Raw genomic sequence first — 19,504 nt, 5'->3', positions numbered from 1 at the left:
CCTCTATTAGATCTCCCCTCATTCTCTGTCTTTCCAGGGAGAACAACCCCAGTCTACCCAATCTCTCCTCATAGCTAAGACCCTCCATACCAGGCAACATCCTGGTAAACCTCCTCTGCACTCTCTCTAAAGCCTCCACGTCCTTCTGGTAGTGCGGCGACCAGAACTGGACGCAGTACTCCAAATGTGGCCTAACCAGCGTTCTATACAGCTGCATCATCAGACTCCAGCTTTTATACTCTATACCCCGTCCTACAAAGGCAAGCATACCATATGCCTTCTTCACCACCTTCTCCACCTGTGTTGCCACCTTCAAGGATTTGTGGACTTGCACACCTAGGTCCCTCTGTGTTTCTATACTCCTGATGACTCTGCCATTTATTGTATAACTCTTCCCTACATTATTTCTTCCAAAATGCATCACTTCGCATTTATCCGGATTAAACTCCATCTGCCACCTCTCCGCCCAATTTTCCAGCCTATCTATATCCTGCTGTATTGCCCGACAATGCTCTTCGCTATCCGCAAGTCCAGCCATCTTCGTGTCATCCCGCAAACTTGCTGATTACACCAGTTACACCTTCTTCCAAATCATTTATATATATCACAAATGGCAGAGGTCCCAGTACAGAGCCCCGCGGAACACCACTGGTCACAGACCTCCAGCCGGAAAAAGACCCTTCGACCACTACCCTCTGTCTCCTATGGCCAAGCCAGTTCTTCACCCATCTAGCCACTTCTCCTTGTATCCCATGAGCCTTAACCTTCTTAACCAACCTGCCATGTGGGACTTTGTCAAATGCCTTACTGAAATCCATATAGACGACATCCACGGCCCTTCCTTCATCAACTGTTTTTGTCACTTCCTCAAAAAACTCCACCAAATTTGTAAGGCATGACCTCCCTCTTACAAAACCATGCTGTCTGTCACTAATGAGATTGTTCCATTCTAAATGCACATACATCCTGTCTCTAAGAATCCTCTCTAACAACTTCCCTACCATGGACGTCAAGCTCACCGGCCTATAATTTCCTGGGTTATCCCTGCTACCCTTCTTAAACAACGGGACCACATTCGCTATCCTCCAATCCTCAGGGACCTCACCCGTGTCCAAAGAAGCGACAAAGATTTCCGTCAGAGGCCCAGCAATTTCACCTCTTGTCTCCCTGAGCAGTCGAGGATAGATGCCATCAGGCTCTGGGGCTTCGTCAGTTTTAATGTTCCCTAAAAAACCTAACACTTCCTCTCTTGTAATGGAGATTTTCTCTAACGGGTCAACACCTCCCTCCGAGACACTCCCGGTTAACACGCCCCTCTCCTTCGTGAATACCGATGCAAAGTATTCATTTAGGATCTCCCCTATTCCCTTGGGTTCTAAGCATAATTCCCCTCCTTTGTCCCTGAGAGGTACGATTTTCTCCCTGACAACTCTTTTGTTCCTAACGTATGAATAGAATGCCTTAGGATTCTCCTTAATCCTGCTTGCCAAGAACATCTCGTGACCTCTTTTTGCCCTTCTAATTCCCCGTTTGAGTTCTTTCCTACTCTCTCTGTATTCCTCCAGAGCTCCATCTGTTTTCTGTTGCCTGGACTTAACGTACACCTCCCTTTTCATGTTGGATGGGTTAATTGCTTAACAGGATGCACAGGTAAGTTAAGTTTATTTATTAGTGTCATAAGTAGGCTCACATTAACACTGCAATGAAGTTACTCTGAAAAATCCCCTAGTTGCCACACTCCGGTGTTTGTTCAGGTACACTGAGGGAGAGTTAAACGTGGCCAATCCATCTAACCAGCATGTCTTTCGGACTGTGGGAGGAAACCGGAGCACCCGGAGGAATCCCACGCAGACACAGGGAGAACGTGCAGACTCCGCACAGACAGTGACCCAAGCCAGGAATCAAACCCGGGTCTCTGACGCTGTGAGGCAGCAGTATTAAGCATTGTGCCACTGTAATGCCCAGGTAAGCGGCAGGAGAAGGAATCCTTCCAAATGAAGAGCACTAAAGCCAAACCACTTTTTAGGAGCAAATTAGAAATTGGGACATACATGTGGGGTAAAGATAGAAGCTGTGTATCACTTTCTTCCAGATAAATAGTTTAAATAATCTAGTGGTTAATTATAACTGAGACAATCCAAGAACATAAAATTATTTTCCCAGGTCAGATCTTTTGTTCAGCAATAGTAATTATGCAGGTTGGAGTTAAAAGCCCAATTGGTTGAACATGAGGTAACTTTTTACGTGGGGTTTATAATGCAGAGTGGCATCATGTCTTTAGTTCTGTCACTTCACCATTGACTGTAGATACATATTTATATTGCTGGTAATAAACCTTCTTAACTTTAGTCACGAGTCACCCTCAAGTTATTAGTTTCAAATACGGAGTTGGCCCTAAAGGCCTGTTTCCATGCTGTAAATCTCCATGACGCTATGCAAGGAGACAGTGGAAAATTGAAAGTTTTTGTCACGTCCACGGAATGTCAACTCTTGTGGGCGTGAGGGGTGGGGCGGGGGGGGACCCACTGTGCAACTTGACTTCCCCCCTTTGGGCAGATGTGTGGGATTGAGGATGTCTTGCTTCCAGTCCAGTTTGATGGGTTTTGGGATGGTTGCTAAGTCCAATGCGCAGTCTGCAGACTCTGCCACATGCAGGGTATGCGTTGCTGGAAGAGTTGGTTAGCTGGGTGGTTTGAAGGTTTGACCACTCCCTCCGACGCCTTGATTTCACCTCGCCATGTTCCCGACAAAGTCTCTCAATGCATTTGGTGCCATCCTCGATGAACCTTCGGGTCAGTCACAACCCACGAGTCAGCGGCTACATTTGCCACTTACAGCGGTGCTTTGAGGACATCCCTAACACGTTTCTGCTTTTCCTTTTGTGCAGCGCTGAATGACAGATCGCAATTACTGTAGAATCCTTTCAGTGTAGAAAGAGGCCATTCGGGCCCATCGAATCTGCACGGATTCTTTGGAACAGCATCCCACCCAGGCTCTCCCCTCTCCCCCATCCCCATAACCCCATGCATTTTTAGCATGGCCAATCCACCTAACCTGCGCATCTTTGGACTGTGGGAGGAAGCCGGAGCACCCGGAGGAAACCCACGCAGACATGGGAAGAATGTGCAGACTCCACACAGCCAGCCACCCAAGGATGGAATCAAACGCGGGTCCCTGGCGCTGCGAGGTAGCAGTGCTAACCACTGTGCCATCCACAAATCAGCATGTGTTAAAACCTGAAGTTGCAGTCAGTTTCAGGGGACAATGATGGTGTGAACATTGACAGTTTGCAGTGAAAAGCCCTCAAAATTTCATTCAATGCTCCAAGCTATAAAAAGGTGACATCATTGTCTGTAGTTAAATGCAACCACTCTAATCAGCAAATGCTTTTTAATAGCACGAATGAATGTAAAAAAAAATACACACATTTCATCCAAAATCAAAATCTATATACAATGCAATATTAAATGGACAGTCAATATTGTTCTTTGCCTCAGGATTGAGCTGCCATCCATATTATTATATATAAGCAAAAAAGTATTTTGGCCCAAGGGCGCATGATCACTACTTCAGAAACCGATCCAACTTCTTCTGAATATTTGCAAATGCATCCCTTCCCAGATAGTCCGCATTGCCTTCTTCCCATCGACGCCTTTCCTCTGTTTGCACCTGCTGCTTTGCATCCCTCTCCAAGGACAGGTCTGCAAAAGAGGCAGCTACGTCCTCCTGAAGGGGGAAGGGGTGGGGAACAAAATACAAGAGGACTCAGCATTTTAGAAAGCTTAAAAAAAGCAAGATAAAAGAGAGAGAGAGAAAGAGAGAGGCAGAAGAGAGAGAGAAAGAGGAGCCCTGGGGGGCGGGAGCGAAAGAGGTTGCCCGGGGGAGAGAGAGAGAGAGAGAGAAGGGTCCAGGGGGAGAGAGTAGGACCCAGGGGGAGACAGTAGGGCCCGGGGGAAGAGAGAGAGAGTGCCCACAGTGGGAGAGAGAGAGAGAGAGAGGGCGGCCTGGGGAAGGGAAGGGAGAACGCAAACGGCCCTGGGTGGGGTAGAGAGAGAGAGAGACCGGCCGAGAGACAGAGAAAGTGAGAGACAGAGACTGGCTGAGGGGGAGGGACCCTGACAGGGTGGATGTGGAAATGATGTTTACTCTGGTGGGAGAATCTGGAACTAGACACCACCATTTGAAAACAAGAAGAAACATTGCGGACAGGGGTGGAATTTTATTTCGAGGGTTGAGAGACTTTGGAATTAATCTTCCTCAAAAGGTAGCCTGGTCAGAGTCTTAGAATATCCTTTAATGCATTATGAGCACCAATTGAATTCGGAAACCATATAAATATGATCGTATTCAGTGAGGAGGAGGACAGAGCCACAGTGGTGTGATACCTGGGGGCTCACCCTTAAAGGTGGCTCTCCAACCTGGCATTCAGTCACTCATGTTGACACCATCTCAGGTGTAACTCTCCCCCCCCCCCCCCCCCCACTTCCAACTCTCAGAATTGTTACAGTGTAGGAGGAGGTCATTTAGAGTCATAGAGGTTTGCAGCATGGAAACAGACCCTTCGGCCCAACTTGTCCATGCTGCCCCCTTTTCTTTTAAACCCCTAAACTAATCCCAATTGCCTGCATTTGGCCCATATCCCTCTATACCCATCTTATCCATGTAACTGTCTAACTGCTTTTTAAAAGACAACATTGTACCCGCCTCTACTACTACCTCTGGCAGCTTGTTCCAGACAGTCACCACCCTCTGTATGAAAAAATTGCCCCTCTGGACACTTTTGTATCTCTCCCCTTAAACCTATGCCCTCTAGTTTTAGACTCCCCTACTTTTGGGAAAAGATATTGACTAGCTAATCTGTGCCCCTCATTATTTTGTAGACTTCTATAAGATCACCCCTCAACTCCAGAGAAAAACGTCCCAGTCTATCCAGCCTCTCCTTATAACTCAAACCATCAAGTCCCAGTAGCATCCTAGTAAATCTTTTCTGCACTCTTTCTAGTTTAATAATATCCTTTCTATAATAAGGTGACCAGAACTGTACACAGTACTCCAAGTGTGGCCTTACCAATGTCTTGTACAACTTCAACAAGATGTCCCAATTCCTGTATTCAATGTTCTGACCAATGAAACCAAGCATGCTGAATGCCGCTTTCACCACTCTATCCACCTGTGACTCCACTTTCAAGGAGCTATGAACATGTACCCCTAGATCTCTTATTGATGATTTGGCCCATCATATCTGCACAGATGCTCAGTGTTCATGTATTTGCCCTGTCCCTCCACTCTGCTGTTTACTGGCCTGACTGCCATTGACACATGCCGCCTGGTGTGTGGCCCCTCTGCCGTCAAGACACCGCCAATAAATGTGATGATCGGAGTGTGCCCAACCCTTGGCATTGCAGCCGTGGGTGCTATTTAGATTATTCCACAACCTCCTTCGAAACTCTCTGCCCAGATGCCTGTCGACCGCCATTTGAGAACATCTAGCCTCACAACATTGATGGGCTGCCCTTCAAATCTGCATTCCCTCTGGGCTCAGCTCACTGTTAGATGTCCCCGATCACCTGAAGCACCATTACTTCTGATCACCTACACCTCAAAAAGGAAGGCCTTGCCCACCTCAAGGGTCAGAAGGCACCCCCAGCCCTCTAGCATTCTGCCCAAAACTTGTGCCTGGTGGACGGGGGGGGGGGGGGGTCTCAAAATGCTTCCTCCCACCGAGTCACATCAGTCACAGGAGCCTATAAACCTTTGATCTCATCCGCTGGTAAACAAGTTGGTTATAGCTATGGAAAAAGCTTTTGCGCCATACAGAACATGGCCATTTGGCCCATTAATGCCAGATTGTGAATGGATATGGAGAAGATGTTTCCACTAGTGGGAGAGACGAGAACTTGAGGCCACAACCTCGGAGGGAAGGGACACTCCTTTAAAACTGGAGATGAGAAGGAATTTGTTCAGTCAGAGGGTGGTGAATCTGTGGAATTCATTGCCACAGAGAGCTGTGGAGGCCAGGTCATTGAGTGTCTTTAAGACAGAGATATGTTCTTGACCAATAAGAGGATCAAGGGTTACGGGGAGAGGGCAGGAGAATGGGGATGAGAATTAAATCAGCCATGATTGAATGGCAGAGCAGACCCGATGGGCCGAATGGCCTAATTCTGCCCCTACATCTTATGGTCTTATTCCTCCCATTCTTTCCTTAGCGAACAGTGAAGATACAAATGTAACCCAAGAATAAAAAGGGCCTCAATTCGCACACTTACTTCTGTACCCGGTTCATCTCTGGCAGGAGGAGGTATCATTCCCACATCCTAAACGAAAAAGCGTACAAACAAACCTATTAATAACTCGGTTTTCAAACTAACTTCTGATACATAGTGACTCAAATTTTATTACAATAGGTTCCATCAAGTTACAGAAATCACATTCTGTTCATTTCTCCCTTTAATGCTCAGTGAATGCTGCAAGTACATTCTGCCCAGTGAAAATCTGGCCTTAGCACGCACACTGTCCAAAAACTACTCAAGGACAGAAGGTCTACTAAGCAGGAGCACAGTGACATCTCAGAACAGGAGTAGGCCATTCAGCCCCTCAAGCCAGCTCTGTCATTTAATAAGACCATGTACCATGAGTCATCCTATCCCATTTCTTGAAATACAACTCAGCAAGTAGTTAACAATTCCCTAGGGGCTTGGCCGAGGGTTGGCGAGTGGGGACAGAAGGAACACAGGAAGAAACTTAGGGCGGCACAGTAGTTAGCACTGCTGCCTCACAACGCCAGGGACCCGGGTTTGATTCACGGCTTGGGTCACTGTTGTGTGTGGAGTTTGCACATTCTCCCTGTGTCTGCGTGGGTTTCCTCCGGGTGCTCCGGTTACCTCCCACAGTCCGAAAGACGTGTGGGTTAGGTTGATTGGCCATTCTAAATTGACTCTAGTGTCAGGGTATTACAGCAGGGTAAACATGTGGGGCTACGGGAATAGGGCCTGGGTGGGATTGTGGTCGGTGCAGACTCGATGGGCCAAATGGCCTCCATCTGTACTGCAGGATTCGATGGATTCTAAGACAAAAGAAAACCTAAACCGCGATTCGTTTTCCTAAAATTCTTAAGTCGTTCAGCGTCATTGATTTAGCGGCAAGGTGCATCCCATCAAAGGAATGAAGTGGCAAAGAAATTCAAAAGTTGAGCAAGGAAAAAAATAAATAAATAAGAAAGGACTGGGTTCTGGAGATGCTGTGAGCTGTTCAACTCGCTTTGAGTAACACATCAGAGACAAGAGGCAGCAGCTTCCACACCAGATTCACGCAATGACTGTGACTCCGCATTGTGGGACTTGGACCATCAGGAGCAGTTGCTGCCCGGTTAGCCCTCCTCACCGCACGCCAAACACATGCTGCGTCAGAATCAGACATGCAGTGGCAAAAGGGGCAGAGACAGGATGGACCAAGTCATCATGGCACAAGATAATCCGCAGGATGTGGCACACTTCACACAAACAAAGGTTGGCCAAGCCATCTTTTATAAGAGAAAGAGCAATTATACCTGAAAAGATTTCTTATTAAACTCTTCAGTATGACTTTCAAAACAAAAATAATTCATAGTTCATGGTTGTTGCTGGCTGGGTCAGCATTTATTGACCATCCCTAGTTGTCTTTGAACTGAGTGGCTTGCTGAGCCATTTCAGAGGGCAGTTGAGAGCCAACCACATTGCGGTGGCTCTGGAGTCACATGTAGGCCAGACCAGGTAAGAACGGCAGATTTCCTTCCCTAAAGGACATTAATGAACCAGGTGGGTTTTTTTGACAGTCGACAAAGGTTTCATGGTCATCAGTAGATTCTTCATTCCAGATGATTTTTTTTTATTGAATTCAAATTCCACCATCTGACATGGCAGGATTCCAGCCTGGATACCCAGTACAGTCTGGATTAACAGTCTAGCAATAATACTACGAGGCCTTATTGGGGGAAGGTTAATTACAACAATATTCGACAGGAACTGAAGAATGTAGATTGGGGGCAGATGTTTGAGGGCAAATCAACATCTGGCATGTGGGAGGCTTTCAAGTGTAAGTTGATAGGGATTCAGGACCGACACATTCCTGCAAGGATGAAGGATAAGTTTGGCAAGTTTTGGGAACCTTGGATAACGAGAGATATTGTGAGCCTAGTCAAAGAGAAAAAGGAAGCATTTGTCAAAACTAGGAGGCTGGGAACACACGAAGCAAGTGTGGAATACAAGGAAAGTAGAAAGAAACTTAAGCAAGGAGTAAGAGGAGCTAAAAGGAGTCACGAAAAAGCATTGGCCAGCAGGATTAAGGAAAATCCCAAGGCTTTTTACACATATATGGCTGTTTGTAATATATATATATATAAATGACTTGGAGGAAAATGTAACTGGATTGATTAGTAAGTATATTGACGACACAAAGGTTGGTGGATTTGCGGATAGCAATGAGGACCATCAGAGGATACAGCAGGATATAGATCGGTTGGAGACTTGGGCGGAGAGATGGCAGATGGAGTTTAATCCGGACAAATGTGAGGTAATGCATTTTGGAAGGTCTAATACAGATAGGAAATATACAGTAAATGGCAGAACCCTTAGGAGTATTGGTAGGCAAAGGGATCTGGGTGCACAGGTACACAGGTCACTGAAAGTGGCAATGCAGGTGGAGAAGGTAGTCAAGAAGGCATACGGCATGCTTGCCTTCATCGGCCGGGGTATCGAGTTAAAAAATTGGCAAGTCATGTTGCCACTTTATAGAACCTTAGTTAGGCCGCACTTGGAATATAGTGTTCAATTCTGGTCGCCACACTACCAGAAGGATGTGGAGGCTCTGGAGAGGGTACAGAAAAGATTTACCAGGATGTTGCCTAGTATGGAGGGCATTAGCTATGAGGAGAGGTTGGAAAAACTTGGTCTGTTCTCACTGGAGCGACGGAGGTTGAGGGGAGACCTGATAGAAGTCGACAAGATTATGAGAGGCATGGACAGAGTGGATAGTCAGAAGCTTTTTCCCAGGGTGGAAGAGTCAATTACTAGGGGGTATAGGTTTAACGTGCGAGGGGTAAGTTTTAAAAGAGATGTACGAGGCAGATTTTTTACACAGAGACTGGTGGTGCCTGGAACTCGTTGCCGGGGGAGTTGGTGGAAGCGGATACGGTAGTGACTTTTAAGGGGCATCTTGACAAGTACATGAATGAGATGGGAATAGAGGGATATGGTCCCCGGAAGCATAGGGGTTTTTAGTTAAGATGGGCAGCATGGTCGGTGTAGGCTTAGAGGGCCGAAGGGCCTGTTCCTGTGCTGCAATTTTCTTTGTTCTTTGAGGCCATCGCCTCCCCTAATTAGCGTGCCCAAGTGTTAGATTGCAAGTTAGTTTATTTGGAAAAAATGGCTGGATAGTTGAGAGGATTGATTTACGAGGCTATTTGCAGTCTGATATTCATATGTACCATCTCCACAGACGACGTACTGGGTTCGGCAGCTAACGACACATTCTGATGCCTTACATTATCTGTACGTTTGTGTGAAAAATAATGCTGTTGGAAATAAGGAGAATCATCTGTAAACATCAATTCATCACACTCGGCTTAATCTCTGTGAAAATTAATTGCTACGGCGTATACAATAAGGCATATATTCCTCTTAAAAGGCAATGGATGAACTCCAATTATCACAGATTGATGCAATGATGCTGCTAAATCTTCTGTGCAATCCAAATTCAATGATGGGAACAAGAAAAATGCCAAGTCTTGACCTAGGGATAGTTTATCAACCAGCTGGGGGCCAAACTGGCATTGCATCTCAACTTCCCATCTTAAAAGCTGGTAGTTCCATGCCTGGGCAGGCAATTAAAAATTTACCCCAAGGTCATAATAAATGCTACTTTCAAACTTCTCCATGATAAATGGACCCCAAGCTGGATGAACCTTGGTGCAAATCCTTTTTTTGATTGGTACAGTGCAACATTACATGTCTGCCTCCTAACCTAATCTATGCCCCAGCAGTCTCTCTTTATAAATGCTCTAAGTATGTAATTAAACAATGCCCTTCACCAATGTACCTTAAACATACAGGGGCAGTGAGGTACCTTCAGCATATAGGGGCGATACCGTGGCACATTGGTTAGCACTACTGACCCGCAACACCCCAGGGACCCAGGTTTGATTTCCGGTTTGGGTCACTGTCTGTGTGGAGTCTGCACGTTCTCCTTGTCTCTGCATGGATTTCCTCCGGGTGCTCCGGTTTCCTCCCACAGTCTAAAAGATGTGCTGGTTAGGTGCATTAGCCATGGTAACTTGATTCTAGTGTCAGGGGGATTAGCAGAGTATATAGTTGAGGTTACGGGAATAGGGCCCAGGTGGGTTTGTGGTCGGTGTAGACTCGATGGGCCAAATGGCCTCCTTCTGCACTGCAGGGCTTTTACGATTCTATGAGTCTGCACGTTCTCCCCTTGTCTGCGTGGGTTTCCTCTGGGTACTCCAGTTTCCTCCCACAGTCCAAAAGATGTGCCAGTTAGGTGCATTGGCCATGCCTAAATTCTCCCTCAGTTGTACCTGAACAGGCGTCGGAGTGTGGGGACTAGAGGACTTTCACAGTAACTTCGTTGCAGTTGTTAATATAAATCTACTTGTGACACTAATAAATAAACTTAAAAACTCAACCCAGTGCCCCAGCAGTCTCTCTTTATAAATGCTCCAAGCATGTAATTAAACAATGCCCTTCACCAATGTACCTTGAAACATCTAAATCAACACACCATCAAAACTCCAAAGCATAACTCGCACTTTAACCAGAATAAATCACGGTGAACTGACCACTAGGTCACAACCTCTTGGGCATCCATGCCTCCAGTCCCAAGAAAACTGGGATATGAAGATGGCAGATATTGGCAACGGGAGGGGGGCAGGAGTTGCTGATGCTGTGGTTCCTGGAGGCTGCCCATTTGGAGGGGCATCAGAAGGGGTGAGCAGAAACAGATAGTTCAGCTGGTGGAGAAGAGGGCCCCGAGAAAACAGAGGCCAGCGAATCCTGCACCTCCTCAGTCTACTGTCCTCTGCAGCAAGTGCAGCAGACACTGCCAGGACAGAGTGGGGTTCCTGAGCCACAGCAGGTGATGCTTAACCACTGCAGCACAAACCATTATCTCACAGGACAGCAAGGCTTCCATTCATAGAATCCCCACAGTGTAGGAGGAGGCCATTTGGCCCATCGAGTCTGCACTGACAACAATCCCATCCAGGTCCTATCCCTGCAACCCAAAACATTTACCCTACTAATCCCTCTCACGTACGCATCTGGGGACACTAAGGGGCAATTTAGTATGGCCAATCAACCTAACCCGCACATCTTTGGACCATGGGAGGAAACCAGAGCACCCGAGGAAACCCACGCAGACAAGGGGAGAATGTGCAAACTCCAAGCCAGGAATCGAACCCACTTCTCTTGAGCTGTGAGGCAGCAGTGCTAACCACTGTGCCACCATGCTGTCCTTTGTTGTTGTCACTGCAGCGTATTACCAGAGCTCTCTCTATTTTCTTGCCTACAAAGCTCTACATCAACAACATTAAACCTATTAATCTACCCGCTGAACCCGAGGGGCCGCAGGAATATCCATGAGTTGGATCAAAGGAGAAGGGATATAATCATATAGGCAAAATACTGGGGATTCTGGAACCTGAAACAAAAACAGGAAATGCTGGAAAATCTCAGCAGGTCTGAAGCATCTGTGGAGAGAGAATAGAGTCAACCTTTCAAGTCCGGATGACCCTTCATCAGAGCTAAAGACGAGGGAAATAGGATGTGATTTATACTGTGAGGGTGAGGGGATTGAGAGGGATGGCATAAACAAAAAAACAAAGAGAGCGTAAATGGTGATGATGAAGCCCAGGAATGGTGCTAATAGCGTCAATTGAGAGATCAGAATGTGTAAACAGCAAAAGTGCAGAGTCATGGAATCATACAGTGCAGAAGGAGGCCATTCGGCCCATCGGGTCTGCACCGACCACAATCCCACCCAGGCCCTATCCCCATAACCCCATGCATTCACCCTAGCTAGTCCCCCTGACACTAAGGGACAATTTAGCATGGCCAATGCACCTAACCTGCACATTTTTGGACAGTGGGAAACTGGAGCACCCGGAGGAAACCCACGCAAATACAGGGAGAATGTGCAAACTCCACACAGACAGTGAACCAAGCCAGGAATCGAACCCGTGTCCCTGGCGCTGTGAGGCAGTAGTACTAACCACTGTGCCACCCTGGAGTGTAGGAAAGTGGCAGATGGCCCTAGTTGGGGGTGGGAGGGGGGGAACAAAATTGAAAGAGAGATTTTAGAAGTGGAAAAATAAGAATGTAAAGCAATAAAAAAATGGAGCAATGGGATAAAGAGAAGAAATGAAATAAAATAAAATAAATGGAGATGGGGTGGAGGCAGAGGTGGAGGGGAGAGTTCATGCTCTGAAGTTGTTGAATTCAATGTTCAGTCCAGAAGGCTGCAAAGTGCCTAATCAGAAGATGAGGTGCTGTTCCTCCAGTTTGCATTGGGCTTCACTGGAACATTGCAACAGGCCAAGGACGGACATGTGGGCAGGAGAGCAGGGCGGTGTGCTGAAGTGGCAAACGACAGGAAGGGCATAATCATGTAGGTCTCATACAGGAGTGCCGGTCTGAGGTTGTGGGACCAAAGAACACTTCAAGCAACGTTGTGATAAAAGGTGGACAATAAGTTCTCCAATTGTGTGACATTTCATCTTAAAAGCGGCACAAATCCGGGCTTTTATACAGTCGACAGAGGATATTTGCGAGAAACAGTTTCAGAATTTATTTTTAAATATGGATTAGTACACAGCACTCAGGTAGTCACGGCTCACTGGCACAAATATGCAAGGGTTAACTCCACAATTCAGTCCTCCCAGTCAAGCGGATCGCCAACCCTTCAGGATCCTGGAGTCTTCAAGACTTGAGGATTAACCTCCAGGATACAGCTTTAAGCAACCCAGGAGAACAAGCTTCGATGCGTTTGGCCAACTTTAAAAAAAATTTCTTTCATCATTTATTATGAAACTATTGGAGGTAAGGTGTGGGGGTGGGGGGGGCGGGGAGGAGGGGAACAGGCTGTTTCACAAACTGCAGGTTAATCCAACCAGGCATCAAAACAGTTGCACGCTCTCTCATTGGCTGTGGGGAAGGCCGTGCGAAGAGTATGGACCAATTGAGGCAGCGTGTGGGGGTGGGTAGCTCAAGGCAGGAGACCAGGTAACGTGGTACATCCAGGAGGCACGGTGGCACAGTGGTTAGCACTGCTGCCTCACAGCACCAGGGACCCGGGTTCGATTCCCAGCTTGGGTCACTGTCTGTGTGGAGTTTGCACGTTCTCCCCGTGTCTGCGTGGGTTTCCTCTGGGTGCTCAGTTTTCCTCCCACAGTCTGAAAGACTGTGCTGGTTAGGTGGATTGGCCCGAACAGGCGCCGGATTGTGGCGACTAGGGGAATTTCACAGTCACTTCATTGCAGTGTTAATGTAAGCCTTACTCGTGACTAATAATTAAGCTTTAAAAGGACACCCAGCCAGAGCTAGTCAATGCAGATCACCCACACTTGCAGGCACAGTGGATAAGAAACAATCCTTGGGGCAAAGCCCCCTCACTGGGCAGTACTGGATCAGGAGTTAACCCAAGGCACCATCTCTTATAGTCACGACAGAATTTTAAAAGTAGTACAGTTTCTCACTGGTAAACAGATACTTACTTGTTTTTCCGGCACAGACGGGCCAGGTTCTATACTTTCTGTTCTCTAAATGGAAAATTGTACAAACAACAATAAAAGCTCAATTAATATCCCTGCTTTCAAAGTAACTTACGACTTGCAATAAATGAATTAAACAAATTCTTAACTGGTTCATAACTTTCCGCCATTCTTCATTTTCCCCCTTGAAAACCGAAAATCTCAGCGAAGGGAAGTTCCACCTACCGCCAGTCTAGCTCGCCAGGCAGAGTGGCCTAAATCTAACCCAGAACCAAAGGCCGAGTGGGTAAAGACACTGGGCCTGTGTAGCGCCAGCCTGCACAACCCATGTCATTTTGGTCTGATTGCTGCAAGTTCAGCTGCTGCAAAGGAACATCCCTCTGTCAAGAGAGGGGCAAATATATATATTGTGGGTTCTAGGGTTGCCGATCCTAATCCAGCAAGCCCGCAGGCGAATGTTTCACAAGGTTAACTTATTTGTGCTCCTTCCCAAGACCGAACAGTCCGTCTACATTCACCATCAAGCCACAAGCAAAAACACATCCTTCAAGGGATATATCAAAATGCGTTTACCGCCTTCCCACCAAACCTCAAGTTGTCCATATGTAACTAGAGGGCAGGATGGAGAATATTGTCAATACTGACCTAATTCACTAAAACCTCAAGTCATTCAGCTTCAATCATCATGCCAGATCTAACTTCTCCCATTAGAAACATTGAGAGATTTGGGGGTTCCTAGTTAACCTGAGGACTTATGAGTTGACCTACCCTTGCACACCATAGTTAGTCTGGGACTGGGATCACAGGTAGGTCAGACCAGTTAAGCAAGCAGTGTCACAGCCTAAAAGATGTTAGTGTTTAAATTGGAATTTTTGTAGAACTACCCAATAGCTTCAGGTCACTTTTTACTGTTACCAACTTTTTCTTACTCTTTCTTTCATGGGACGTAGGCGTCATTCGTTAAAACAAAGAAAATTACAGCACAGGAACAGGCCCTTCGGCCCTCGAAGCCTGCACCGACCATGCTGCCCGTCTGAACCAAAACCCCCTACCCTTCCGGGGACCATAGCGCCAGCCTGCACAACCCATGTCATTTTGGTCTGATTCGGATCCTCTATTCGCATCCTATCCATGTATTTGTCAAGATGTCCCTTAATAGTCACTATCGTATCTGCTTCCACTACCTCCCCCGGCAGCAAGTTCCAGGCACCCACCACCGTCTGTGTAAAAAACTTGCCTCGTACATCTCCTTTAAACCTTACCCCTTGCACCTTAAACCTCTGGCCCCCTAGTTATTGACTCTTCCACCCTGGGAAAAAGCTTCTGACTATCCACTCTATCCTTGCCCCTTATAATCTTGTACACTTTTATTAGGTCGCCCCTCAATCTCCGCCATTCCAGTGAGAACAAATCAAGTTTCTCCAACCTCTCCTCATAGCTAATGCCCTCCATGCCAGCAACATCCTGGTAAATATTTTCTGTACCCTCTCCAAAGCTTCTACATCCTTCTGGTAGTGTGGCAAGCAAAATTGAACGCTATATTCCACGTGCGGTCTAACTAACGCTCTATAAAGTTGCAACATGACTTGCCAATTTTTTGTTAGGCCAGCATTTATTGCCCATCCCTGATGCTCCTCAGTTCAAGAACAATTAAGAGTCTGCAGCCACACGTAAGTCAGACTGAGCAAAGACACAAGATTTCCTTCCCTAAAGGACACTGATAAACCAGATGGATTTTTCCGACAATTGACAATGCTATTAGACTTTCAACTCATGATGGGATTTGAACCTGGATCCCCAGAGCGTTACCCTGGGTCTACGGATTACAAGTCCAGTGACAATACCACTGTGCCACCACCTCCCCTCTCGTCAACTAAATTCACAAACAGCCACAGTAAGATTTCCGTTCACATTCTTGGGATCGTTAGTCCAAGCCTCCAGGCTGGTCCAGTGACATAATCTCTTCACTACCCTGGAAGGACATCGAGCAGGAAGTTCTGGGGGCTGGGGTATGGAATGGCTTTGAAGCCCTTTGCAATCAAACACCTCATGCACAGTAATTGTAGCTTCACACTGCATTTATTACCAACTCCAGCATTCTAGAGTGGCTTGGTAGGCCACTTCAGACGTGAGTTGTGAGTCAACCACCTGGAAAAATAAACCTTTTATTTTAACCTGAAGAGCCTTTGAGAAAAAAATTGCCTCCAGTCAAAACTACTGGGGACTGCAAGGTGAAAATGAGACATTTCTATACCAAATACAAGGCAAATTACCACGTCTCTCTGGTACAAGGTATAATTTGCACATCTAAATAGACTAGACTACCTGTATTGAATTATATATCAATGGAAAAAAAACAAAATGAAGTTAAGTTAATCCCAACTATTTTTTCAAACATTTTATTTTATATCATTTTCTCAATTGTTCCAGTATAAACATAGTCAGGTGCTTATATTAGCACTTTATCCCCACAATAAAAGACGCTGCTCTTGTTTTCTTGATTTAGTGGCTCAAACTTGATCTAACTGGGGAAAAAAAAAATAGATGCTAAAGAATCACATGTATCTCCAGTGCCACAGGTTGCAGTCAGCCTGACCGGGGTAAATAACTGGAGTCACAAAAAGACTAGTCCAAGATTTCATTCCCCAAGATATTCAGTGAGCCAGTCAGATTGTTACAACTTTTCTTTTATCCATTTCACAGGATGGGAGTGTCGCTGGCTGGGCCCAGCATTTATTGCCCATCCCTAACTGCCCTCCATTCCAGGGGGCATCTGAGAGTCAACCACATTGCTGTGGCTCTGGAGTCACATGTAGGCCAGACCAGGTAAGGATAGCAGATTTCCTTCCCTGAAGGGCATTAGTGAACCAGATGGGTTTTTATGACGATCGACAATGGTTTCATGGTCATCGGTAAATTCTTAATTCCAAATTCCAGATTTTTATTGAACTCACCATCTGCCGTGGCGGGATTTGAACCCACGTCCCCGGATCTTAATCTGGGTCTCTGGATTACAAGCCCAGTGACAATACCACTATGCCACTGCCTCTCCCCCAAATTAAACTGCTTGATGGCCAACTTACTAATACTAGCTCTTGTAAGGAAAAAAAACAATACTGATAACAGTGAGAAAAAAAAAATCTTTATATATATATTGCTGTAAATGGTGTTCAAATTCTCAGAGTGCCATTTTAAACTCACGTTGTCTGGATTATGGCCAAGGCCCTGGACTACCAGCCTATTAACGTAGCAACGATGCTAGCCTTCGCCTGTGGATATTAGTAGAACTAAGATCATCAGTCCGGTTGCATTGAGGTTACACTCTCAAAACAGGCAGGACATCAGTCAGAAACATACAGGCGGTGGATAGATGGTAAAGGCAGATCTGGCCAAGTCATGGATTGCTCCGTTATGTTAACCCACTCTTACCTGGCACAGTGACATGACATGATTGAGACACAGGTTTCACAAACCAACCATTTATAGGAACATACAAAGTGTCATTTTGAAAAAATATATATACCCAAATGGACTAGTGCGATACAAAAACAGAAAGTGTTAGAAAACGCAGCATGTCTGGCAGCATCTGTGGGGAGAGAAGAGTTAATGTTTTGAGTGCGAACGACCCAAGAGCCGCACAGACAAACATTAACTCTGTTCCTTTCACCACAGGCCCGCCGAGTTTTCCCAGCGTTTTCTGTTTCCATTTCGAAGGTTTCCAGCATCCGTGGTATTTTGCTTTCATGAACTGTGAAGCTGCTAGCTAATTGTATTTGGAGAAACGTGGCTGGGTAATTGAGAGGATTGATTTACGAGGCTAGCTGTAGTCTGAGAGTCACATGTACCGTCTTCCGAGCCGACTTTCGGGGTTGAACAGTTACTGCGGTTACTTTAGCACTGGGTTTATATGCAAATAAATGCTGTTGAAAATAGAGAAGATGATCCGTCAGCCTCAATTCTTCGCACTGGACTTATTATTACTTTGACAGATAATTATTGCTACCGTACATAACAACAAAAGGTCATATATTTGAGAAACTAATCAAACCCAATTAAGATAATAGATTCATTCGAGCACAATTCCTGCTAAACTTTCCATGTAATCCAAATTCAATGTTTTTTTTATTCATTCGTGGGACAAGGGTGTCGCTGGCTGGCCAGCATTTATTGTCCCTCTCTAGTTGGTCGAGGGCAGTTGAGAGTTGACCACATTGCTGTGGCTCTGGAGTCACATGTAGGCCAGATCAGGTAAGGACGGCAGATTTCCTTCCCTAAAGGACGTTAGTGAACCAGATGGATTTTTCCAACAATGGTTTCATGGTTATCAGTATCACAGAATCCCTACAGTGCAGAAAGAGGCCATTCGGTCCACCGGGTCTGCACCAACAACAATCCTACCCAGACCCCATCCCCATAAACCCACACATTTACCTTGCTAATCCCTCTAACAGTAGGGTCAATTTAGCATGGCCAATCAACCTAACCAGCACATCTTTGGACTGTGGGAGGAAACTGGAGCATCCGGAGGAAACCCACGCAGTCACGGGGAGAACGTGCAAACTCCACACAGACAGTGACCCAAGGCTGGGAATCGAACCTGGATCCCTGGCGCTGAGAGGCAACAGTACTAACCACCACTGTGCCGTCCAGTAGATTTCTAATTCCCGATTTTTTTTTAATTGAATTCAAATTCCACCATCTGCCATAGTGGGATTTGAACCCGGGTCCCCAATGTTAGCTGGGTTTCTCAATTAATAGTCAAGTGACAATACTACTAGACCATTGCCTCCCCTCTAAGAACAAAGTAAAGTAGGGCTCAACTTAGGGGTAGTGTTAGCAATTTGCCACCCTGGTGCAAACTGCCAGTGTGGATGAGAGGCCTCATGGCGTAAAGACAAAGATTCTGAATGGGCTCAACAGGGTAGAAACAGAGATCATTGTCCCCTGGTTGGGGAATCTAGCACACTATTGCAGCATGGTGTCCACACAAAGATCGATCAGTTGAGGAGAAATGTCTTCGCTTGGAGGGTATTGTCGTATGAGGAATGGCTGAGGACTCTGGGTCTGTACTCGTTGGAGTTTAGAAGGATGAGGGGGATCTTATTGAAACTTACAGGATACTGCGAGACCCGAATAGACTGGACGTGGAGAGGATGTTTCCACTAGTAGGAAAAACTAGAACCAGAGGGCACAACCTCAGGCTAAAGGGATGATCCTTTAAAACAGAGATGAGGAGGAATTTCTTCAGCCAGAGTGTAATGAATTTGTGGAACTCTTTGCCGCAGAAGGCTGTGGAGGCCAGGTCATTGAGTGTCTTTAAGACAGAGATAGTTAGGTTCTTGATGAAGGGGATCAGGGGTTACGGGGAAAAGGCAGGAGAATGGGGATGAGAAAAATATCAGCCATGATTGAATGGTGGAGCAGACCAATGGGCCGAGGGGCCTAATTCTGCTCCTATGTCATATGGTCTTGGGAATCTTTGGAACTCTCTACCTCTACCTCAGTATTTGGATGCTGAGATGGATAGACGGTGCTTCAGGGAATCAATGGATATGGAGAGTGGATGGGAAAGTGACTTTGAGGCAGAAGGTCAGCTGCCATCATACTAAACGACGAAGGTGGCTTGAGGGGCCATAGCATTCACTCTCTTGCCCCATTTCTTATACCATTGAAAATGTTTGGGCAGAAAGTTCCAAAATCGACATGAAATGATCATAAATGCCATCTTTCAAACTACTAAATTTTCAA

At 46.1% G+C, this 19,504-nt stretch overlaps 1 protein-coding gene across 9 annotated transcripts in view; it reads right to left on the bottom strand.

The window, feature by feature from the left end:
• Positions 1-3,353: 3,353 nt before the first annotated feature.
• The window catches only part of gyg2 (glycogenin 2), a 121,529-nt gene continuing 105,378 nt past the window's right edge, over positions 3,354-19,504 (bottom strand). For 5 of the 9 annotated variants that reach the window (XM_078222496.1, XM_078222497.1, XM_078222499.1 and 2 more), the window contains 3 exons: positions 13,760-13,804; positions 6,270-6,317; positions 3,360-3,726 (listed from right to left, as the gene is read on the bottom strand). In XM_078222496.1, coding sequence (XP_078078622.1) covers positions 3,565-3,726; positions 6,270-6,317; positions 13,760-13,804 — 255 coding nt within the window. In that variant the 3' untranslated portion in view covers positions 3,360-3,564. Of the gene's footprint in view, positions 3,727-6,269; positions 6,318-9,463; positions 9,551-13,759; positions 13,805-19,504 lie in introns of all 9 variants that reach the window. The other 4 variants (XM_078222502.1, XM_078222494.1, XM_078222498.1 and 1 more) reach the window with 2 other exon arrangements.

This window comes from Mustelus asterias, chromosome 10 (genome assembly GCF_964213995.1).
Source record: "Mustelus asterias chromosome 10, sMusAst1.hap1.1, whole genome shotgun sequence".
NCBI lineage: Eukaryota > Metazoa > Chordata > Chondrichthyes > Carcharhiniformes > Triakidae > Mustelus > Mustelus asterias.
Note: the sequence above shows the minus strand (reverse complement) of the source record. Positions and strands in the feature narration are given on the sequence as shown.